This window comes from Xenopus tropicalis, chromosome 8 (assembly GCF_000004195.4).
Source record: "Xenopus tropicalis strain Nigerian chromosome 8, UCB_Xtro_10.0, whole genome shotgun sequence".
Taxonomy (NCBI): domain Eukaryota; kingdom Metazoa; phylum Chordata; class Amphibia; order Anura; family Pipidae; genus Xenopus; species Xenopus tropicalis.
In genome coordinates, this window is record NC_030684.2 from 79,896,121 (window position 1) to 79,921,550 (window position 25,430).

Sequence of the window (25,430 nt, forward strand, 5' to 3'; positions counted from 1 at the left end):
GGCCCACCAGATTAACTTAGACCATAGGCCCCATCTTCAAACTATTCATCCTACTGTCCTCACTCAAACTCTTTATTGTCCTAGTCTTTTTAGTTTTCACACTATAAACCCTTCCATCTATTTCTCCTCTTTGTTCCCATATAGAAACAGATTGACCTTAAAGTAGGCCAAATAATTAGAAATAGGAAGGCCCACTGGGACGTTTCCTGGTAACCTGGCTGGACAGTCTGAAATGCATTTAGGGGCCTATTTATCATACTGTGTAAAAAAATTAAAAAAAATGTGTAAAAACTGTATAAAACAAATGGACAATTTATAAAGGTGTGTGTTTTATTTTATGCCAGAACATGGCATTTGATGCCATTATTTTAAATTACTTCAGACCTCATGTAATCCATTAAGGTCAGTAGGAAGAATTCAAGCTTCAAGTAAGTTTGCGCCAGAAAAAAAACCGGGATGGATGAACGACTTATTTTCCCATAGCATTTTTAAATGGCTGCTTCTGTTTAAAAAGCAGGGGGTTGACCACAATAGAAGGCCATGATACACAGTATCTGGAAGAAATAAGTCTAAAGCAACTTCTGAGTACTCTTATAAACGTTTCACCACTCAACCAAGTGGCTTCTTAATTTCAGCCGACAGGTAGGGAATTACCTGGCATTTAAACTCTTAATGGAAATACAGTCACCAACATCCATCGAACTATTCAGATGCAAAAATGTGATCCAGTCACGATAATTCTCATTGAGGCAGGTGTAAATTCTTCAATGTACTTGACTGGAATGTTCAAGTTTGCATTCTTGAGAGAAAAACCACCAATGCCATTGGTAGGCAGTCATAGGTCCCAACTGTCCCGCTTTACGCGGGACAGTCCTGGTTTTTGCCTACTGTCCCGGATACTTATCAAAATGTCCCGCGGTGCCTTTAAGAGTCCCGCTCGTCTGCAGGTCTTCTCGGCTCATTCCGTCACCGCTATCTACGGATCTTCACGGCTTCTTCCGCGCGTTTGTCTTCGGCTCTTTCCGGCTCCTTCAGGTGCTTCGCCATCTCGGTCCTTTTTGTGGTTGTCTGCAAGTCTCGCGAGATGTGAGTATGGCTGAGCAAGCCATTTCACTTAAAATTCAGAACGAACAGGATGGGTGCTAGTGCTGCTCAGGCTGTGGGTCACAAAAGTTACGCTGGTGCTGCTGTGCCTTTATCTACTACTATACAAGCTCTACTTACTGCTCCTTTTTTAAAAAAAATAAGCTTGGTGAGTCCCTGACTGTAACAAAGGTGTTTATTAATAATGAATATTAATTATTTATTAAGAATTAATAAACACTTGTTACAGTCAGGGACTCACCAAGCTTATTTTTTTTAAAAAAGGAGCAGTAAGTAGAGCTTGTACAGTAGTAGATAAAGGCACAGCAGCACCAGCGTAACTTTTGTGACCCACGACCTGAGCAGCACCAGCACCCACAACAAATAAAAAAGTGCAGGAAGAAGCTGTGAAGATCCAAAGACAGCAGTGACAGAAGGAGCCAAGGAAACCCAAAGGAAGACAAAAAGACCTGAAGACGAGCAGGACACTTAAAAGACACAGCAGGACATTTCAGTAAGTATCTGGGACAGCGGGACAATGTGCAAAAATGGGACATCTGGGGGTGTGGCCATATAGTGGGCGTGGTCAAGAAAAATTTCGCCGCGCTTAGCGCTGCAAAATATTTTGTCCCTCTTTTTCATTTTCAAATGTTGGGAGGTATGAGCAGTTTATATTAAACTCATTGCCAGGCACGTTAAGCAGTTTGGGTTATTCTTTACTGCCTTTCCTTAACTTGGCCTTCAGGTCATTAGTAAAGTATATAGTTGGTGGTGCACCAATAAGCAAAAAAAACTGTTTCCTGGACCTTTAACCTCTACCGCATTTATGCTTAGAGAGCAGAGAATGGTAACATGGAGTTACTGTAATAAGCAGTATTAGCTGAATCAGAACAAAGGCTGCCCCCTTACTAATAATGTTAACGCCAGGGTAGTAAAAATGATGCCTCGTTCCAAACATTGCCAATAGCGAGGCAAAAAGCTAAAAACAAACAAACCCGGAAGACCACTGTTTTTTTTAATATGAAATGCAACACTACACGAAGATAAGGACAACTAAAACATAAAAAAGATCATATGTAAAAAAATGATAATGTAATAGAAAACAACGCACTACAGTCTGTATTATTTTTAAAAAGGAGTACACATCTTTCCCTTTAAATGCCGCTCAGAAAAAGCCTAACTACATCTTCTGACTGTGTCTAGGCGGATGTGAATGCTAACGTTTGGTCACGTGGCACGGATATTGGCGGAAACAGAATAATCATGTGTTCTGCGGGCGGAAGTTTTGCTGTCACTGAAGCATAGCTGCTGATCCGGAGAAATACTAAGCGCAGTCATTATTTGCCTGCAAAATCAGGTCAGCGTCCCGCACACTGTTACAATTCTTTCCCTTCTGCTTGCCCTATTCTTCTGCTCTCTGATTCCCGATTATCTCCCTCGGCCGTCTCTCGGTTCAAGGGTTTTTGATCCCTGGCCTCTGCCTCCTGTTTGTCTCTATCCGCGAGTATCCTCGTATTACTAGCTCGTCGGCTTTCTACGAGGCCTTTCACTCATTTGCAGAGCTTTTTCTTGGCTGCCTGCCTCCTAGTTCTGGTTAGCGCTCTGAATCGGCTAACATCTTGCGGTAATAGAAAAACTTTAATAGATTAACTACTTTCCTAAAATGTAATTCCAGGCCCATGTTACAATGGCTGATTCTATGGTCTCTGATCTAATACCGGGGAATTTTTCTGAATTTATAGATATTTTCTTTTTTATAATTTATATTGGCATCTATTTTCCATATTTTCTGATTGTTATTATCATTGACAGGCCCCATTCAACCATGGATAACTCTGGGAAGGAGAAGGAGGCTCTGCAGCTTCTGGCTGAGGCTGACAAGAAGGTGAAGTCATCGCAGTCATTCTTTTCAGGGCTGTTTGGGTAAGTGAATTAGAAATAATTACATGGTAACAGGGCAAAATCTGTTTCTGACCAAAAGCATTGAACTGTCACTAGTGTTAGTAATATTAAGCATTTACAACGCTGTAGCTGTCACTACACAAAGCATTTTACATTTTGTTAATCTTATAACTTGAATAGTGTGTAATCTTTGTCTGTTTGTCTGCATTTAAGAGGCTCCTCTAAAATGGAAGAAGCATGCGACCTCTATGCCAGGGCTGCCAACATGTTTAAGATGGCCAAGAACTGGAGTGGTAGGTAGTATGTAATCTGTAAAATCATTTGTAACAAACTTTCCATATATCCATATATAGGTATATAGATATTTATACTCCTCGGAATAGTGCAATAAGATGCTCTTCTTCTTTTTCCCAGCTGCTGGCAATGCCTTCTGCCAGGCTGCCCAGATCCATCTTCAGGTTCAAAGCAAGCATGATGCAGCCACTAACTTTGTGGATGCTGGAAATGCATTCAAGAAATCTGACCCCCAGGGTAAGAGAGGTCCTAGTTGTCTCTTGAATGAGTCTTTTTTTTTTTCAAAGTTATCTATCAATAACTGTTTGTACCAGCACCCAGTGTTCCCCTTTGATTTGTTTTCGGTCATATGCACAAAGATAACATATTTATATCAGTTATGTGCACAGAAATGTGGGTTGTTGTAATAACTAAGTGTAAATAAGTGTTTTGCACAAAAGTGTTTTTTGTCTATTGTGGCAATACCCCCACAATGATAGCTCCAAGAAGAATAAAATGCAGAGACCCCCCTCCTCCCCCGTCTTGATGCTCCTGAATACAGTGCTCCTCACCTGTAACTGTTAATAATAGACAAAATAGACCGGTGTGATTTGCAGCATTTTTTTACTATCAAAGCAATCCTAGCACTGGTCGCCAAATGCAAACAGGCACATTTCAAGCTGATCTGATATTGTCTTGACCAGAGAATGCCATGCACAGCCAGGCACATGAATATATTCTTATATATTCATCTTGAATATGAAATGCCAGGTGATTTTAGGCCTTATTTTATTAGAGGTATTTTATTAAATGAAATAAAGGCTTTTCTGCAAGAATACATAAAGCAATGCTTAACTTTTTCAATAATAACTTTGATAAATGATCACAAGTATCTATATTGTTTTCAGAGGCAATTAACTGTCTGCTTCGAGCAATAGAGATCTACACTGACATGGTAAGGACAATTTCAAACTATCTTCCGCTTTTTTTTGGTCTTTATCACTTCTTAAGTTGACCACAAACAGAGTGACAATGCGAATATGGCTAAAAGAACGCAAGATGTTTAGTAAGATATTTGTTGACTAAGGATCAAGGTGTGTTTAAATGCAGTTTGTAGAGAATGATACATATGTGTTTGGGAAATGGGCAATAGAATTGTTATGGAAACAAGTGGGTTTTTTTTTAGTCAGAAAGTAGCAGGGAACAAAAAAAATGCTCTTCTAATGAATGTTCGGATATCGATCATACGTTTAAATGCAACGATCTAAAACTAACATTCAGACTGAAATTGTAGGATAAAGCTCTAAAAATAAATTGGAGGATGTTCTGAACATGAAATAGTAGGCAGACATCAATAATGCAAAAGTGAGGGCAGGCAGTACCCTTCTGAACAAACTCTATGCCAGGTGGCAACAGGATCTCCCCCACATTACACTTGAACTGTGGGAGGAGGTGTTGGAGTCAACCTTTGATGCTGTAATTAGGGATACACCCCACCGTTACAAATATTAAACCAGGAGCTCCCACAAGAGTGCCCCAGATGTCGTTTTTCACCATCTGACTTTATCCAGCTGTTGTGGCCTGTGTGCAGCACTTCTGGGAGGAAGTGGCAAAATATATACCCGGTAGAATGGATATCTGGTATATGCTCAGTCAGGTTCAAGAGCTGTCCCCCCTCATAGAGAAAAAAAAAATGTAAATGTCCATTTTATGTATGTATGCAAAAAAAAAAAAAAAAAAACCCACAGAAAAATTGCACAATTCTTAAAGACACCTGGTGGGCCAACTGTGGCAGCATGAGAAGCTATGGTGGAGGGAGCCATTCCCCTGTATCCCCTGCATAGGCGGTCCTCAAAGATTTGATGTTTGTTGTTGGGTTTTATGTTGAATTTTCTTGTTTATGTTTAGGTTTATTGTAAAATGAGCATCCTATTCATCTGGTTTTTTTTATGATGTTGCACCATGTACTTTTCAAATGCTTAATAAGAGCATAAAAAAACAATCAAAAAAAAAAAAAAAAAAACCTTGTGTTTTTTTTCATGTAGGGAAGATTCACCATTGCCGCCAAACATCACATTTCCATAGCAGAGATCTACGAGTCAGAGCTGGTTGACATAGAGAAGGTGAGTTATTTTCTCTCTCAGATATAATCTTTCTCTTCTTCCATTTCTTCATATGCTCTCTCTCTCTCCCTCTTTCACGACAATTATCCTTTATGGTCTCTTAAAATGCTGGTTGCACAGAGATATGGGAGGGTTCAAATAAGTGTAAAACTAAGTGAACAATGTTTGTCCATGCAGTGACCTCAATATTTGTGTGTGCGAATAAGTGCTTGGCTTACAGGGAACTTTGTCCTAGATCTTTTATTGTTCCTCTGGGTCATCAGTTTTGTCTGCCTGCTTTTAGGCTGATGCCACACAGGGCTGATTCTCAGCTTGTGGAAAAAGGCCCTCCTGTCAACAGTCTCCTGCCTTGCCTACACCCGGAACCATTGTGTCGGCCGCATGCACCTACACCCAGGCTGACACAATTGTTCTGTGTGCAGACAAGATAGGAGGCCGATGCCAGTGGAGGGGCTAAAAACGCATGCTGAGAATCAGCCCAGTGGCCATTAGCCTTATCCACATCTTATAGTACTCTACCTACTCTGCCTTCTTTTTGTGTCTACTTCACACATTCTCATTTCTCCATCAGGCAATAGCACACTATGAGCAAGCAGCAGACTACTACAAAGGAGAGGAATCTAACAGGTAATCCAAGCTATGCTAAACAAAATTAGTAAACACATTTCTTTTAAAATAGCTTCGTATCAATAGTTTCCACAAATAATTTTTTGAATGTACATAATGGTCACTTTTTGTGAACCCTTTATCTTTACTTTTAAAACCCCATTATAGCCTCTTGTGTGAGCTAGATGAGCCAAACCAAAGAGCCCTATAAATTATTCTTCTCTTGCAGTTCAGCCAACAAATGTTTACTAAAAGTTGCTACATATGCTGCACAACTGGAGCAGTATCAGAAGGCTGTTGAAATTTATGAGCAGGTATTGTAATTTCTGGGAACGTTTGCTTTTATCATAGAGAAACACGTGCAGTTCTGGTGTGGGAAGTAGCGCTACAGCTGTGTTCACTGTTTTTTTTTGTAATTTTAGGTTGGTACCAATGCCATGGACAGTCCACTTTTGAAATACAGCGCCAAAGAGTATTTTTTCAAAGCTGCCCTTTGCCATTTCTGCATCGACATGCTTAATGCCAAGGTAAAAATATGGCAATCACTGTGGTCAATGAATTGTTAAAATTAGTCTGGCATGTATATTTATAGTTTAGTAATAATGCTGACATTTTTTTCTGGCAGTTGGCAGTCCAGAAATATGAAGAAATGTTCCCAGCTTTCAGTGACTCAAGGGAATGTAAATTAGTTAAGGTAAGAATCAGTCATTTACTTTTAGTTACACTGCTAGTAAGTAAGGGAGGTAAACATAACCATAAAATGAATTAAAGATTCTTCTAATAAGAAATTTAGATTTGGTAGTGGTGCTCAGCAGGAATTCTGGCACATTCACATTTCTTCAGCTACTAGTGTTTTGCCTGCTACACCTTCATATAACATTACAAATCACTGCTGGAATGTTAATTATGTTACAATGTTCCTTTTGTTGCTTTGTGTCCTGATTGGTGAACTCACCAGTAACCTTTACCTGTTTTACAACAGATTTAGCTAGAAATTATGCTTATCCAATGTTACCCATCTGGTGGATGCTTACAGTTAGGTCCATAAATATTTGGACAGAGACAACTTTTTTCTTATTTTGGTTCTATACATTACCACAATGAATTTTAAATGAAACAACTCAGATGCAGTTGAAGTGCAGATTTTCAGCTTTAATTCAGTGGGGTGAACAAAACGATTGCATAAAAATGTGAGGCAACTAAAGCATTTTTTTTTTTAACACAATCCCTTCATTTCAAGGGCTCAAAAGTAATTGGACAATTGACTCAAAGGGTATTTCATGGGCAGGTATTGGCAAGTCTGTTGTTATGTCATTTTCACTTAAGCAGATAAAAGGCCTGGAGTTGATTTGAGGTGTGGTGCTTGCATGTGGAAGATTTTGCTGTGAATAGACAACATGCGGTCAAAGGAGTTCTCCATGCACGTGAAAGAAGTCATCTTTAAGCTGCAAAACAGAAAAAACCCATCTGAGAAATTGCTACAGTATTAGGAGTGGCAAAATCTACAGTTTGTTACATCCTGAGAAAGAAAGCAAGCACTGGCGAACTCAGCAACGCTAAAAGACCTGGACGTCCATGAAAAAACAACAGTGGTGGATGATCGTAGAACCATTTCCATGGTTATGAGAAACCCCTTCACAACAGCCAACCAAGTGACCAACACTCTCCAGGGGGTATCGATATTCAAGTCTACCATAAAGAGAAGACTGCATGAAAGTAAATACTGAGGGTGCACTGAATAAGCCTCAAGAATAGAAAGGCTAGATTGGACTTTGCTAAAGAACATCTAAAAAAGCCAGCACAGTTCTGGAAAAACATTCTTTGTACAGATGAAACCAAGATCAACCCATACCAGAATGATGGCAAGAAAAAAAGTATGGAGAAGGCATGGAACAGCTCATTATCCAAAGCATACCACATCATCTGTAAAACACGGTGGAGACAGTGTGATGGCTTGGGCGTGCATGGCTGCCAGTGGCATTAGGACACTAGTGTTTATTGATTATGTGACACAGGACAGAAGGGACCGAATGAATTCTGAGGTGTTCAGAGGCATACTGTCTGCTCAAATCCAGCTAAATGCAGTCAAATTGATACAGATGGACAATGACCCAAAACACTGGATAGGGGTTACTGCGAAGCTATGTGTCCCTTTTTTAAAGTATACATTATTGCATCAAAAATACTACCAATGGTTTTAAAACTTAATGACACTTTATTGGCATATAATTAACAATTTTCTAAGAAACGGCAAAAAGACAGCAACATAGTTCCCACACAGGCCATCTCTTGTCAATAGGCAACAAATGTATTGCTGAGGGAAAACCGGGTGCACAGGGTGAGCCATCACCAACATGGACTATAATGTGAGGCCCTTATGAGTTTTCAGTGGCCACAAGTGACCTCTGACATATACCATATTGTCCATTACTGGGTTAAATACAAAAGGTTTGGTTGAATTTAAATATTGCAAAAAAGAGCTGAATTTCAGACAGCTGTCATTTACATCCTTTATAACATAGAATAAAAGGACAAACTACTAATGATATTTAGTAGTGTATTAACATATTTCATCATCACTTAAAATTGTTTTGCTCCAATTTACACTCATATGTTTATGCATATGCTGAGCAGCTACACTTACTGTACTTGATCCACCTTCCACATGTATTAGGTCACTGTCCTTATGTGTTTTCTCATTTTTCCACCAACAGAAACTACTCGATGCTCATGAAGAGCAAAATGTAGACAGTTACACAGATGCGGTAAGACAATATGTTTCAAATGAATAACATGCATGCGTGAATTTATGCCATAAATTGCAGTCTGATGAACTTAGCATTCTGCTATGATAGCTAAGTATTTCCTTTACAAAACACCACTGCTCAATGGGCACTAAGTTTGCTGCTCATTTCTAATGAATGTAAAATACTTTCTTTAATAAATTGCCTGAGGACTTGATGAGATTTATGATGCCTGTTGGTCTTTGAGATACTCACGTAGGCTAAAAAAACCATATTGTAATTATTATTATTAGCAGCCATTTGGGTAAACACTTACTTGCTGCACTGGATATTCTCATAATGATGACTAAATGGCTCATAAAACTATAATTTCACATATCTGTGACCCTGTTTTGGGTAAACAAAAGCCACAAACAAACCTCTACCTCAAAGAATGCAGCAGATTTCTGCTGATAGCAGCTATGTTTGAGTTAAAACAACAAAGCAACAATTTGTTAATTGCAAGTAATGGTTACAGGATATAGCCTAAATACTTTTTATTTTTTATATTACCTCTCATATTCATCCCACTACTGCCATGTCTTTTGATTTGTGTACCAAACAATTATAAAGTCACTTCTCACCCTACATACACTGAATGTTCTAAAATATTATAAACACTCTATTCCTTTAATGCATCACAACATGATTACAGCCAGATCTGATATATCTCTCTCTTCTAGGTGAAAGAGTATGACTCAATCTCCCGCTTGGACCAGTGGCTGACAACCATGCTGTTACGCATAAAAAAAACCATCCAGGGAGAAGAGGAGGACTTGCGTTAATTCTTAAGGGTGAAACCCTTTCCTCTAGATGGAGCCAGCTGGAGGAATTTGGGGAGGCGGGGGCACTGCTTATATCCTATTTACTATTATTACTCAATTTTCCATCAGTGCAAGTTTCCACACCCTACCTATGTGCTGTGCATTGTGGCCTGCTGTTGCTCTCTGGTTTCAAGCACAGTTGTGGAGTAATGAATGGAAGGAGTTTTTAAACTATGATCAGCCAAAATGACATGTATCTGAATAAACGTACATCTTTAAGCAATTTACCAAATATCCACAACTACATTGCATGTGTTAGCATGTATTTTGCGCCATAGACTTTTCGGCTGTGAGCTCTTCTCCGCCATCTTCTTCCACTCAAGCACTTCATCCCAGCTGGAACTTTCAGAGGGTTTGTTAAAAGGCTTAGTTAAAAACATTGCATGGATTTTAGGAGGTGTGGTGCAATTTAATCTCTTTTACTAATATGTTTTTTTTTCCTTTTTAATAGATTTGTTAATGAGGGAGTAAAATATAAAAATGGAAGAGCATTTTCAAATTTTCTCATGTTCTTAGTGTAGTGGCACAAGGAGCGATTTAGCTCTGGTGATCTACCATTCTGAGGGGGTAGGGACGAAATGCTGCAAATTTTTTGACATTTCCTATTCCATGTAAATAGGAAACATGGCAACAGCGCCTTGTCCTGCTTAGTGACAGGTGCGCATGTTTTCCATCCACACCAAATGAGAGGTAGATTTGTCCCCCCTCCTTCAGGCCAATAAGTTGGTGTGGAGACAAAATGCTGCAAATTTTGCCATGTGCCATTAGCGTTATTGTGCAGAGTGGTCTTAAATGTGTGTATTCTTTATTTTTACTGTTTACTACCTGGTCACTCTAAAACCTGCTGCTAGAAGTAGTAAGATCTTTTCCCAGACCTAGCAAAATTGGACATTATGTCTACACAGTGTTTCTCCTATTAAAATGTGATAGATACATTTGATAAATTAAATAGATACTACCAGAAACAGACACTTTTCAGTCATACTAGAGAGAACCTGTTTTTTGCATTAGTGGTGGATTCAAACTGGTGCAACCAAATGCCAACAGAAGAAAACATTTTTATAAATGCTCTGAAATACTAATGTTTTACTACCCCATTAACTGCACATTGACCAAATGGATGGGGTTCTGCCTCCTCCTCCCTTCTTATATAGTTTGCATTAAATTGAGTATGAAATAGAATAGCTGTATTATATATGTTTCCACTCATGGAAACCAAAACCAGAATGACTGCATCCTGGCAATGCGGTATGTTTAACTATAAATACAGTTGCTATTTATTTATCCTTAGATCTTAGAAATGATATGTACCCAATTTAAAGTTTATAGCGGTACAAGCAATTCTTTATTGAATAACTGGCAATTTGCCATCATTGTAGCATCTAACTAATGTTTCCTCTAAGTAAATTTTAATAGCAGTAGACCTGTGAAGTGCAGCAATGTCCACATATCAGGTGACAGATCTAGAGGGCAATTTAAATTCAAATGATAGGTTACTGTAAATCTGCTACTTAGTGGCACGTTCTACCCTTACATATTGTTCTAAATGTTCTGTCTATATTTTTGTTTTGCCTCTTAAACAGGCTGTATTTTACATTAATTAAGTTGTATCCAAGCCTCTGTTATCTTGTGAACCATCCTATCACACAGCGAAACTGATAAATAAAGTAAATGAGATATTAACCAATTTTGTTTTACAGAAGTTGATACATTAGCCAATACCAGGGGTGAATCAGCCACATCTGATTTACACAGACACCTGTATATGTTTGCATGCACTGTGACCATATTGTATGATTAAAACACATTTAATCAAGTACAGGAATTTGGGCAGCAATACAGATATCAAAAAGGGATTTGGGATTTAAACCAGTCCCTGGTTTAAATCATACTAGCAAGTTTTTCCGATCAGACAAGTCCTGCAAAGAGGCACTACATAAACATATATGCTATATGTAGTGAGATTATTCTTTACCATTTTACCATTAAAGTGTTGAGCTAATTTTACTTATAAAAGTAGGGCGTACCTGCATGTGGTTTAAAATATGGGTTTATGCAGAGAATTGCAAGAAGTTCCTCATGCAGGGTCACATGTTTTCAAGTGATATGTACTTGTCACTAATCAGGACAAGTAGACATGATGCAAGTGTTGTGTGCAGCAGTTCAACTTAAAGGAATACTGTCATGGGAAAATATGTTTATTTCAAAACACTTTAGTTAATAGAGCTTCTCCAGCAGACTCCTGCATGTTTATTTTTTAAATTTCACATGGGGCTAGCCATATTCTTAATTTCTCATGGTGCCGCAACCATGTGACTTGTGCTCTGATAAACTTCAGTCACACTTTACTGCTGAGCTGCAAGTTGGAGTGATATCACCCCCCTCCCTTTCCCTACCAGCAGCGATCAGCAGAACAATGGGATAGTAGCAAGGTAGCAGCTCCCAGTAGATTTCAGAATAGCACTTAAGGTGGCCATACACGCACCGATATTATCGTACGAAACCTCGTTTCGTACGATAATCGGTGCGTGTATGGCATGTCAGCGAGCCGACCGATATCGCAGGAAGCTGCTGAAATCGGTCGGCTCGCCGATCGGCCAAGTTAGAAAATTTTGATCGGGCGCCATAGAAGGCGCCTGACCAAAATTCTCCCTTCAGAGCTGAATCGGCAGAAGGAGGTAGAAATCCTATTGTTTCTACCTCCTTACCTGCCGATTCAGCCCTGAATGGTGTGTGGCGGATCTGACGATGTTTCGTGCGACCGACGGTCGTACGAAACATCGTGAGATCGCCACGTGTATGGCCAGCTTTAATAGTAAGAAATCCAAGTTCGGCTTGGGACTCCTCCAGTTACATGGGAGTAGGAGGAACAATAGGTTATTTGAAAGCAGTTCTAATGTGTAGCGCTGGCTTACAGCTAAACAAATTAAAATACATTTGTTGGTTCAAGAATAAACTTTTAAATAGTAGAGTGAATTATTTGCTATGTAAACTGTGAAAATTAGAAATAAAAAGTATACTATAAAGATCATGACAGAATCTTGAAATTAAACTGTTTTTTTTAATATATCATAACATTGTCTTTGCATAAGCTTTATAATTTTGCCATAAAAGTATTACCTGATGCTTTTACATTACCTATATGATCCCCCGTGTTCCTCTATTAGGGGGCTGACATATTTGTGCTGTGGTTGTCCATTAGCATTAGAAGCTATAACTGACAGGTTGAAAATGGACAGTCAGGTTTGCAAAACAGTCAGATTTAGTAACTTCAAGTAACAATTACTTACAAAAGCAGCCCAATCAGTGAAAAACCATCAACATGACCTATAGGTAATTTTTAATGTACATTAATTTTATGATAGTAGGTTTTTCATATCAGTATCACTTTAAAGGGGACTTTAAAGGAGATTGGCCTACACCAGTATTATCTGCAGGAGTTGAAGCACAATAGTTCATAATGAACTGGAATTCTGCACATGTATTAAATTGCCCATGTCTTTTGCTGTGTGGATAAGTTTCAGAAATATTAACACATGATAAAGGCAGACAGAACCTTTGGTTGTTTTTAAATCTGCCTGAATGAGCAGCTCAAACACAATGGGATTGCCATATTTTACTTACATCGAATTGCGATCTGAATAAGGCAATTTACGTTTTTTGTCATTATAGACAGGTGGGGGTGGAATTGATTGGTGCAAAATGAGCCAGCGATTATAAGTTTCTTTAGAATATCACTCACCTCTGCAGTAGAGGAAGAATGGCACCATCTGGTGATGATAAGTAGGAATGCACCAAAGCCATAATTGTTTATACCAAATCCTCCACAATAGATTCTGCCAAATTCTGACCCTGTCTGTATATTCAAATTTAAAAAATATTTATCAATTGTGGAGAGAAAATTTTGTTGCGTTTAGTTCAGACCTTTAAAGTCACATGACATTAAGGATTTCGATGTGGTTCATTTAAATCCAGCAAAAAATGGTAAGATTTAGTTGAATGCTGAACCAAATCTTCAATTTAGAGCATCCCTATAGTCAAGGTTGCCAAAGGACTGGGACAAAATTTTGGAAGCCCAACAAAAAAACCCATTTCTTTTTATGTGCATAAATAATGACACTGCAGTCACCCTGCTATATAGTTGTACAAGTATGCAGAACAGTATATCAATGAGCACCCCAAATTTCACCCTCAGATTAGTACCTACAATCCACTGCTTTAAGACAGAGCATAGCAGGGCCACAACTTTTAATCCTTTTCCTACTGCATAAGAGATTAGTAAATATAAAGGAAGTTAATACAGACAACTCTAGCAATATCTTGTGTAATTCAAAAATGCAAGTACATTGTGTGTGTGTGAGGTGTGTGGGTATATGTATATATAGGAACAAGGTGAGGGAGTGGTTGCATCACACTGTAAGCCTAAGTGGGTAGGGAACTGGACAGGCAGAGTATGTTTAGAATTGAGGGAGGGCAGGGTCGGACTGGAAAAATCCCGGTGGGCCCAGCGGCCCAGACCCGACCCAACCCTTGCCGGCGCTCCCCCTGCCTGACCGCTCCTCCCCTGACACGTTAAATGTATGCATGCTCGGGGAGGACGTCGGGGGGGGGGGGAGTTAGGGGACACGGCTGGTGGGGGCACCTGCAGGGACGGGAGCCCTTCACCCCCCGGTCCGACCCTGAGGGAGGGGTATCGCTGATCCGGTTCATAAAATATAGCAGACATTTAAAAGGGGCCCTTATAAGTTTGGGAACCTTAGGCTGGCCTTGTTAATATGGCTAGAAATTCTAGTGGTACATTAATATTGTTTTGCTTTCAACTGATTAAGAGTGGAAGGAAATAACATAGATTTATGTACCACTGGAATTGGCCCTGTTTATAACTTTGGAAAATGCACAGAACTGTTAGCATGTCTGAAGTTGATATGCCCTTTATCAGTTTCATTTAGTAATTTCACTGTCATGTCTGGGGTTAATATGCCCTTTATCAATTTAATGTAGTCATACTGGCACCTTTGAAGTTAATATGTCCTTTATTCTTTTTATTTAGTGATTATACTGGCACATGTAAAGTGGGTGTGGCATGTGGGGTTGGTCACAAAGCAGGCGTGGCCAAAAAAATGTTGCCGCACACATATTTTTGTCCCACTTTTTCACTTAATGAAATGTTGGGAGGTATGCGGTAGAGCTATTTTCATCCTGTAATGAGCCGTGATAAGGTGTATGCTTTTTAAAGACGTTATAATATCACAATTAATCTTTGTCTACAAGTTTACGCTCAGCTGTTTAAGATACGCATGCGCACTTCCTGTAAATCTATACACCTGGCTCTTACCACAAACTAACAGAAGCTGCGCAAAGACTTCCACGGCCAAATGCGGGAATGAGGGGGACTCAAATTGTTAATTGTTCACGTTTCAAAACGTGTAGGTTTACCAAGCATTTCCGCGAAAACACAATCTGCCATCTTGCTTCTGGGCATATTTTCATTCTTTCCCCGTGCTTTCAATGTAGCGGCCATGATATTTGATGGCATTATGTCTTGTCGGCCATTTATTTTCCTAATGGTGACCCCCCCCCTTTGGCTTTAAAAAGTTATGACGTCAGTCGGCTTAAACTGCAGACCGATCTGGCGGTGTTCTGAGCTGTAGAATTGTTTCCCGGCCATGCACGGTAGTTGCCCGCTGACGGAGGACACCTTTAGTCGCTTTCCGTCCCAGAGCAATGTATATGGCTTGTCAGTCCTACCTTGCGGAGCCAGCGGACATGAGCTGTTGGCTGCCACCCTGAAGGGGAAAGTTACCAGCTTCAAGTACCAGAAGCTAAGAGACAAACTGCGGGCAGGAGCACGGGAGCTGCACTTCACTTATATTCCGGGTATATTAGCAGCATAGGGTTCCTACTGAGCTTTAAACTCTACATAGGGTTCCTACTGAATGAACTACTACATAAATGAATGGCGACTAAGGGTACTATTTGGTCGTCCACAGATTGTAAAGTGGTGCTGAGTACTGATCCATCTCACCATAAAAAGTCACTTTACGCATCACCAGGCCACGAAGAGCTAATTCATTTAGAATTATTCTTGCATAGCCCATACCTCAGATTTTTATGGCATGTCATATTTTTGTAAATGGCAAAGAAAAGTGGTGTATCTTGAGGATCATGGGCCCCTGAGCAAGGCTCATGTATATATTTGTTTCTGGGGTTCATTAAGGTACTGGTACTGATGCAGTCAGAATCCTAGCAACCCTTCTCTTTATCTCATTAATGCCTTAAATCAGTGTTCCCCAACCAGTGGCTCATGAGCAACATGTTGCTCCCAGAGGCCTCAAAGCAGGGGCTCATTTTTTAATTTCTGATAATGAGGCAAGTTTTGGAGGCATAAAAACCAAGTATAATGCTAAACAGAGCCTTCTGTAGGCTGCCAGTCCACATAGGGGCTATTAAGTAGCCAATTATAGGTCTTCTTGTTACCCCCATGAACCTTTTTTCATGCTTGTGTTGCCCTCCAACACTTTCTCCATTTGAATGTGGCTTACGGGTATAAAAGGTTGGGGATCCCTGCCTTAAATGAAACCGTTTTGAGGAGAAAGTAACCTCTGAGGCCAATAAAGGGGATTTACGCTTTTTTGCACACACAAAATCAGACTGTCTTTTTAGCACAACATACAACAGGCAGCAGTTGAAAATGGATATGTGGTGGTGGTAGTTTTGGTTGCTTTTATGCTTTATTTTTATTAAGTAAAAAACATAGTGGGCAAACTGGCCAAACTGTTCCGTATAAGCGGAATCTTTTATTCTGAATTTAATACACTAATTGAAATGGGGTATGATGAGCACTAGTGATAATATGATGAGCTCTAGTAATGAGCAAAATTTTTCGCCAGGCATGCATTTGCAGTGAATTTCACAAAAATTCACAACAAAAATTTCACAAAAATTCACAACAGAAAAATGTAGGGAATCTAGAGGGGAAAATAGTGGTGTCTTTCCTAATGCATAGTTGTCACATCATCACTTTTAATCCAGTTTTCTATGATTTCCACGTACTACTGGATGTATTATTCAGAGTGCTTTTTGGAGAATGTGGTTACACTGGAAGCTTTCATGTGGCATTTGTGTTGCTTAGGGCTTAATTTCCAAGCTGCTCCATTTTGCCTTCTCATGGTCACTGGCAGAACTGCTGCTTTAAAACCAGATCAGCTTTTTATGTAATGATTGGAGTGCCAGTTTACCATACCAGGTAACATGACCAAAAAACCCAGATAATTCATAATTTTGTTTACTGGGGGCAATCATTTCACTGTATATTTTGGATTAAACTTTGCGAGTTGTTTTTGAAGCTGCTTACTTATTCATTTGCTCTGCATCCTTTGCATTGCTTTTCCAGTTTTTGAGATTGGATCGAGGCATGTATTGCCTATATTTGCCAGGGATTTGGCTGTTGGATTGAATGGGCAGATCTTGCTGTTAACCCAACTTTCTTCTTTATTAAAACATTAACTTATCTTTGAATGCCATTCTTTAGCCTGTCCTCTATGCATGTGCATATAAAATGTCCAAGACCTATACAAGCCCATCAGGAATGGACCAAATAAATGGCCAATGAAGTACTTAGCGGACACAGTTTTAAACCTGCCTGATATTTGTCCAGCCAGATATAGGCCTGGCAGATTGTAGTATAGCTGTATGTATGGCCACCTTTAGAGTAGGAAGTGCTATCCATAGGTACTTAAAGAAGAAGGAAAGGCTAATTAAGAATTAATCTCAAGCTGCAGGCATACCTTCAGTTGTCTCAATAGTGCCCTTAAGTGTCCCCATATTTCTCCCGTTCAGATGATCAGAAGCCAAACAAGAAGAATAAACGCTGAGCTGTGTAAAGAAAGTTCTCATAATGCCTCACTCCTGCACCAAAAGCAAGACCGGTGTACCTGCTCCGTTAGTTAGACTATGAGTCAGTTTCCTGCTGATTGGCTCAGATCCACATTCCTAAGGGGGGGGGGGGAGTGAGCTTTAAGCTTTCTTGAGGGATGGGGGCAGGAGAGAGCAGAGAGCTGCATGTCTCGGGCAGAAGAAAACAGACACCACTAATCTTTTGACAGAGAAGTCAGTGCAGCGTTTCTGTGAGTGCTTATGGCTGTATTTACATAGACCTTTCTGATAAAGCTTACTTAGTTTTTACCTTTCCTTCTCCTTTAAGGCTTATAGAAAATAATTGGTACAGAAATGTTCTTAAAATGAGTGCTATCCATAGAATATGTATAGTGTCGCCATTTCTTAATTCATTCCATGTGGTTTTCTGACACTGATAATATATTATTATTATTATTATTATTATTATCTTTTCAGTTGATGCTGAGATTGTGTCCATTGATTCCTTCAGCAAGTCTCCACCCAAACGAGGCCTAGTGGTTGGAATAACTTTTATAAAGGTGTACAGAGAATTCCATTGCCTGCATTTGGTTTTTCACAAATCATTTTTTTATCGCATTGTATGATTGTAGATTCCATAGATATAATAACAAATTCAGGAGAACTAAAGTCAACAAATCACAGTGGGTAGAAATGCTTTGTTTTATATACTGAACTAAATGTACCAATTTAAGTTAAGCAGCCCTATAACAGTAATTATACAGGCTTTAAAGCTATCTAGTTGAGATAACTTGGATTTTGTTAGGCCGTTATTGAGAGTCAGTGACACTGGCATTGTTAGTGTGCTCTAGACTGCTGTTCAAAACTAATTGGGGATTGTTTGAACAAAAAATTAGGTTAGTCTGTAATTAAAGCTGGTGCTACTTGGCCGCATTTCGATGTAGAATGAAGCCCAAAACATAACCTGTAGCACAGGGGTGGGCAGATTTTTTTTCATCCGCAATCGGCCAATGAAGCTGCGATCGACGTATTGGCCACCCCTGATGTAGCATTTCTAGCCTGCTTCTTTGTTAAGCATTAGTTCTCTTTTAAAATTGCTTAAAAAGGATTGTCATGATTTTTATGGTGTACTTTTTATTTCTAAATTACACTGTTTACTTTACAAATAATTTACTCTACCATTTAAAATTTGATTCTTGTGTGTAGACGTCATCCTAGTGCATTGTGCCTGAGTCTGAGCTTTCAGTAGGAGCCAGCACTACACCATTAGAACTGCTTTCAGATAACCTATTGTTTTTCCTACTCCCATGTAACTGAAGGAGTCCCACTCCAACTTGCAGCTCAGCAGTTAAGTGTGACTGAAGTTTATCAGAGCACAGGTCACATGGCTGTGGCACCCTGGGAAATGAAGAATATGGCTAGCCCCATGTGAAATGTCAAAACTAAATATAAAAAAATCTGTTCCCATTTTTGAAAAATGGATGTCAATGCAGAATTCTGCTGGAGAAGCTCTATTAACTGATGTGCTTTAAAAAAAACCATGTTTTCCCACAGCAGTTTTCCTTTAAGCTGGCCACTCCTGTTCAGATTTTAGTCTTCTTCCGTCAAACGTTCGAATATTGATTGTACGTTTAAATGCAATAATCTATAACTAACATTCAGACTGAAATTGTAGGATAAAGTACTAAAAATAATATAATATATATTATATAATATATAATAAATATAAAGTCAGAGGATGTTTTAAACATAAAACAATTGACAGACAACAATTGTAAGGAAGTGATGTCCTACATGCATTGTAGGTCACCAAAGGATATTGTCAGATACATAATATATGCATAGATTTTATCGTTATCTGACCGAAATATACCAACTTGACTAAATGACCAATCACCATGGCATGAAAATTATCAGGACAATAATATTGAGCCCACACAAGGTCCAAATATTGTAATACTATTATATCATGCATGTGTGGTCAGCTTTAGACAGAGTGCATAGTACCCAAACTTTCTGTAATCTTCTAAACTTCATAAACTTATGTAAACTTCATAAGAATAGTCTAATGTAACTATTTCTTGCAACCTATATTTGTAACTGCACTGGACCAGCAGAAAATTGTCTGTTACAGTATTACATATTACAAAACTGAATTTGTTACATCTGTCCTCTAGCATTTTATAGTCTGTTTTCATTCCTATGCCTTCCATCTGTGGTATATTTACCCTTCAGATACCCTGTACCCCACTGCACACTTCTGTTTGTGGTTCATTGCCACTTTGCAGTGGACTGGGTAGGCTCTGTGCTAGTTCCTTTTCTTTCCCTTATTTTGTTCATTTTTTTTCCTAGGATTCTGGTGATAAGGCAAGCCCATTCCTTAATATTTACTGTGACTATGAACCAGGATCTGAATACAACCTTGATTCAATAGCACGTAAGAATGAATCTTGTTACGAATCGAGTACATTTATTTTTTTACGTGAAATATGTAATTTTACAAAGCTTTAATCTTGTTGTTTTTTTTCTTTCAGAGAGTTGCCTAAATCTGGAGCTGAAATTCACTCCATTCCAGCTGTGCCACACTGAGTAAATCTGTTACATTAATGCATGTTTATCATGAGACTGGTGCTGAAAATTTTAATACATATGATGCACAGTTTATCAGTAATACAAGTTATTGTTGCAAAGACAAACTCCTACCTTGATTAAACTCAAGCTGCTGTCTTGGGACAACACCACACCCCTTCCAAGCACAGACACTTTCAGCACATTCTTCTGTTATTAGGAAGTGCTGTACTGTTTGTTTGATATGTTTGCAGTAATAAGCCTCATAATGACTGGTGGCTAAATAAGAAATTAAGAGAAAGAAAAGATTCATTTCAGGGAAGTTATTTGTATTTGTTTACTCTAAAATAACCTTCTCTCATGTAGCTCTTTCATTACTCATTAGAGTGCAGGATGGTGGCAAACAGGAGACGGTATTTTTACTGAGTGGCAATGATCAGTGTATTCACCTGTACAAAGAGGTGAGATTGTTTTCATTTACAATGACCAGCATATGCCACATGTATGTTTTTATATGCACAGTGTATGTATATTTTAATTTCTATAGATTTCTATAGCACTGCTTATTGAATATATAATAATAAAAATATATATACAGTTAAATTCCTAGTTATGAGCGCTGGCAAGTAGTCACAGTTTAAATGTCTGCCAGTAGTGGGTGTGGACCAGGGGTGTTTCTGGTAAAATGAGCATTAAAAAAAAAAAATAGCCGTCAAAATTAGAGAAAAGATAAAGCACCGGTGACACCTTACAGGTTTTTTTTTTTTTTTTTTTTTTAAATTGGAAGTTTGTATCCTTTTTATGCAGCACCAGCAAGTAAACTATTTGACAACAAAAATTTGTATTTTGTATGAGACAGGTTTTTATTCTATATTCTTTTAATATCCTTGAACATTATTTGACCTCTGTTAATCTTCTTGTGAAAAAACTAGAAGCACTGTATTCTACACATTGTTTTTATTATCAACTATGTAAATGTTTTGGCCTATAACCCAGTTTCAACTTGAATGGCTGCTCTCATGCATAAACAGTAGCTAATTTATATAAAGTAGTGGTACTAGTACAGCAAAGGACGGAGACACACGGGGTGATTAGTTGCTGCAACGGTTCAGACGGTACCCGATTGGTTGTGTGTTTCATATATTAACCTATAGCAGCTAAATCACTGTCATTAGTTGCCCTAATACACAGTTTTTATATGCAAAATATACCAGTGCATTATATTTAAATTTATACAAAGCCCTATATTGTTTGAGGCGGTGGGTAAGGGTTTGCAGGTTTTATTAAACAAAAAATACACTTGTCACACAGACAGTGCATTGTTCTATTTATATTTGTAATCAGTCTGCCTTATTATACTTTAAAGCATGTAGTGATAAATTATTAAATTATTCATTACTTGCTAATAACTAATATTTTACAGAATGAAGGACTTCACCAATTTGAAGAGCAGCCTGTGGAAAATCTTTTTCCAGAGCTAAAAGAAATTACAAACAAGTAAGAACCTCTTACCTTACATTACAGAGATAAAGGAAAACCTCTTAAAAAATTAGAGTTATTTGATTAAAATGGAGTTTGTGGGAGATGGCCTTCCTGTAATATTGTAGCGTTCTGGATAATGTACCGGCTAAAACAATGGCATATTTACAAGAAAAGGAAGAAAGACAACCCCTTGTCTGGTTGCTGTGTCATAGAAAGGCAAAGTCACTAGATCAAATCACTCCAATTTGCTCCCAATAACTAATTAGCTATGGTGTTCACACACCCAAATGCGAACTGCGACTCTCTGTAAAGTGTTAGTAGTGCTTTAAAGAGACAAGGTGCTGTGCCAGTGCGGCTTAAAAAACTGTGATCACAATATTCAATAAAAAACTCAAAGATAAACTGCTGTGAATGTCCTGTTTTATTTGCTCCTACTTAAATATAATTAAAGTGACTAATGCTTGTGGAGATTTGATCATAGCACACATAGAATAAATTATTTTTTAAAAATTGGAGAATAATAAATATCTTGGTATAGAAAAGTAAAAAAACTGAAACAATTCAGTGTGTTTCGCTGCTGCTTTCTCAAAGGGCAAACACTCGCTGTTTGCCCTTTCAGAAAGCAGCGGCGAAACGCACAGCAGGGCACATTTTGGAACGGGTAACATTACCTGACACATAGCTAGTGTGGGATTAACTTTAGAAGGAGGGTTCATATTAGGGATGCACCAAATCCTGGATTTGGTTCGGTATTCAGCCAGGATTCGGCCTTTTTCGGCAGGGTTCGAATTCGGTCAAATCCACGGTCCTGGTTGAACCGAAATAATGATCCGCAGGGTTAATGTTGCCACATAAACACGGAAGTGTAAATTTAACCCTTCCAAATCCTAATTAGCATATGCTAATTGGAGTTCGGTATTCGGCCAAATCCCTTACAACGGATTCAGTGCATCCCTAGTTCATATTTGAGTTGCATTCAATACAAGTGTGGAACCTATTCAAAATGCATGTGGCCTGGAGATCTTTCTGTAATTTTAAATCTTCTAAAAAAACATGGAAAAATTTGAATTTATGCAGCCTACTCAGGATCAAGTACAAGGTACTGTGTTGTTATTACAGAGAAAGGAATCCTTTTTTTTTTTTTTTTTTTTTTTTTTTTTTTTAAATGATTTAAAATGTACTTTCTGGTGGATGGTCTTCCTGTAATTTTGAGCTGTCTGGATAATGGATTTCCTGGATAGGGAATTTATATTCATTCCTTTTGAATACAAATTTTACAGCATGATAAAACTGCAGGTTTCAGGTATTCAAACAGATCTGTTACATGTGAATTGATTTCTCTCTAATTTTGCAGTGTTACTTGGTTAAGTGTTTACAACATTCCAGGCACACACAGGCGGATTACAGCATATGGATGCCAAAGTGGGTACATCTGTGTTGCACATGTAGAGCAAAGAAACAGAGGTAATGTGCAAAAAAAAAATACTACTTCAGTCTCTGTGTATATTATTTAAAACTTGCTTGTGTCAGAGAGAGACTGCGGCACATGGAAGAGGGGTTGCAGCCTGCAAAAAGTCAAGAGACATGTTTTACTGAACTCTCATGTTGCCAAATAAAACCAATCATACATTGACTAGACAATCTAATCTGCCCTAAAATGTTTATTCTGTACCTCAAAGTACTGCCTGTTGGTAAAATGTTATGCAAAGATAGCATCCTTTTAAAGATAGAAATATATTGGTTGTTATCATGTGCTAATTTTGGTAATACTACTACATTGTATCAAACTTTGGTATATGTCTCCAAAAAGTTAACATGTTGAAGTTCTTTTTAGATTTCCTATCCATATGACCTAACTGACTTTGTTCCTGTGACTGCAGAGATTCTCCAGTGCTGGTCTGTTCAGCAGGATGGACCTCTCTCCAAAGTGCTGGTGTTCTGCATGCCAGGTATCCTTCACTGAAATGGAGACAAATAAATGTGGAGTTATGGATTCTTTTTATGTTTTTACTTAACTTTATGTTTAATTGTTTCTAGGTTTTGGCAGAGAACAGAACCTTGAAAAGGAGTACAGTGTTTTAGTCACTAGCACAATTGAACTATCTGTGGTCTATAGGTTAGTAACATTCTGGATTACTATACCTAACCAAATGTGTATACAAGCAATCTGTAGGTCACAGACCCCTCCAATGCAGGATGACACAGACTGAAGAAAGTATTTAAATAAGCTATATGTGCTTTTCTTTTAAGGTGACACAGGCATAATTATGTTATTTAGAATTGGCTTTTATTGATTAAATGGGAAAATATATGCTGACTGTATATGTAATGTTCGAGATTGCTACCTACAGCTCTAACTTTAATCTGGGGGTAATCTTAGCAGCCTTTGCACACCCTAGTGGTTGGATCTTTATTACCATGAAATATTCCCTTTGCTTCCCCAAGCAGCACTTTGACATTGCTAAATGCTTAACAAAGCGCCTTCAGATGAAGGTCATAATACATATACCTGGGGCATGCTGATTTAAAAAAAAATTCCACCAATCTAAAAAAAAAAAAAAAAAAAATCCAGGCCAGTTTTTGGCATCTTTTGGAAATGAGTCCACTGTAGTCTGTCCTTCCAACTGTGAGATAAGAATGACAAAAGGCAGCTATAATACAAGACATCTTAAATTTCTGCTACACAGTTAAACTGACTAATGGAAGCTTTTGGATATGGTATCATCATACCTCCTGTTTTAGCAGAAAAAAAAGAGCCATCAAAGTTGCATGGGATATGTTTCTTTCACTACAGTGTGATATGACCTGGAAAGGCTAAACAGACTAGAGCAGTGCTTATTACATGTAGTGGGGAGATAATGTTTCATATAGCATGTTTGAGGGTCAGATGAAATTAAAATTTTGTTCAGTGAAGTCTGTGGCTCTCTTGAGGAGAAGAACCTCCTCTGGCCTGCTGGCCTTGGCTCTCTTGAGGAGAAGAACCTCCTCTGGCCTGCTGGCCTTTAGTTGTACTGTATTTAAGGAAGCTAGGCTGAAATTTAATTTTTGTCTGGGTGCCATTGGTGTCCCATACATACACAATTTTACCAGATCATGCAACTGTCAACTACATCAAGATTCCAACAACAGAAAAATGCCTTACACAATTCCCTGCTAAGTGTTGGATATGATGCTTACTGTGAAACTCTCTCTTTGCCAATCAGTGTTAAAGGGGACCTGTCATCCGGGCATAAAGTATGAGCTGTCAATGATATATTGCTTGCCCAGCCTCTACGCCTGCAGGGCAGGCAATTGCTTTCACTTTGCATTCAGCACTTCCTAGATCTCATTACAATTATGTATCCTGTATATGGGCATTGGCATCAGGTGCCAGATTGTGGAGCATAAACAAGATTTTGGGAGGATGCAAAGTTTCCTGCTTGCTGTGATTGTGTACTTGCAAGACTGAGGGGAAACAAGGTTTATTTTGCTCAACTAACATAATAAAAAGGGTTTGGAATTATTTCTTAAGGTGACAGGTCCCCTTTTTATGACTATGACTGAATACTTTCAACGTAAACACATTATACAGTACGTTAATTCTCCTTTGTACAGACTACATGATAAAATCACATAAATTTATAATGTACAAATTTCTTTTGTTTGAAATTGTGCGTGAAATGCAACAGATACCAGTAAAAATAATTTATTTTAGGAATGTCTTAATAAATGGTCTAAATGAGCAGCTGCTCCTACCAGAAAGTGACCAGTTTGACAGTGTCCTTTGTGCAGAGTTGGCTGATGTGGATTTTGATGGAGAGCTAGAAATCCTGTTGGGCACCTATGGACAGGTAATTAGCATATTCAGAAAAAAGTCTGTCGATGACAGACATTTAGTAGTATATGTACAGTTAGTTTGACATAACCAGTGA

The 25,430-nt window shown here is 38.5% G+C and overlaps 2 protein-coding genes across 3 annotated transcripts; both read left to right on the plus strand.

Moving 5' to 3' along the window:
• Window positions 1–2,417: 2,417 nt before the first annotated feature.
• Window positions 2,418–11,281, plus strand: napa (NSF attachment protein alpha). 2 transcript variants are annotated; one of them, NM_001011280.2, is given in 12 exon segments: window positions 2,418–2,440; window positions 2,896–3,006; window positions 3,199–3,278; window positions 3,400–3,516; window positions 4,167–4,213; window positions 5,304–5,381; window positions 5,953–6,008; window positions 6,217–6,301; window positions 6,410–6,514; window positions 6,613–6,681; window positions 8,702–8,752; window positions 9,454–11,281. In NM_001011280.2, coding segments are annotated over 11 exon segments (888 nt in total). In that variant the 5' UTR covers window positions 2,418–2,440; window positions 2,896–2,908; the 3' UTR covers window positions 9,556–11,281.
• A 3,915-nt stretch (window positions 11,282–15,196) lies between these two features.
• kptn (kaptin (actin binding protein)) lies at window positions 15,197–21,343 on the plus strand. Its single transcript, NM_001142144.1, is given in 4 exon segments — window positions 15,197–15,471; window positions 17,947–18,029; window positions 19,822–19,906; window positions 20,004–21,343. Coding segments are annotated over 4 exon segments (438 nt in total). The 5' UTR covers window positions 15,197–15,260; the 3' UTR covers window positions 20,063–21,343.
• Window positions 21,344–25,430: the final 4,087 nt, after the last annotated feature.

Bases quoted from the DNA above. Each gene is read 5' to 3' on its own strand.
- napa (XM_012968301.2), top strand. From the start codon at position 2,909: ATGGATAACTCTGGGAAGGAGAAGGAGGCTCTGCAGCTTCTGGCTGAG. The intron at 3,007-3,198 runs GTAAGTGAATTA...TCTGCATTTAAG, and splicing joins TTCTTTTCAGGGCTGTTTGG to AGGCTCCTCTAAAATGGAAG. The intron at 6,009-6,216 runs GTAATCCAAGCT...CTTCTCTTGCAG, and splicing joins AAAGGAGAGGAATCTAACAG to TTCAGCCAACAAATGTTTAC.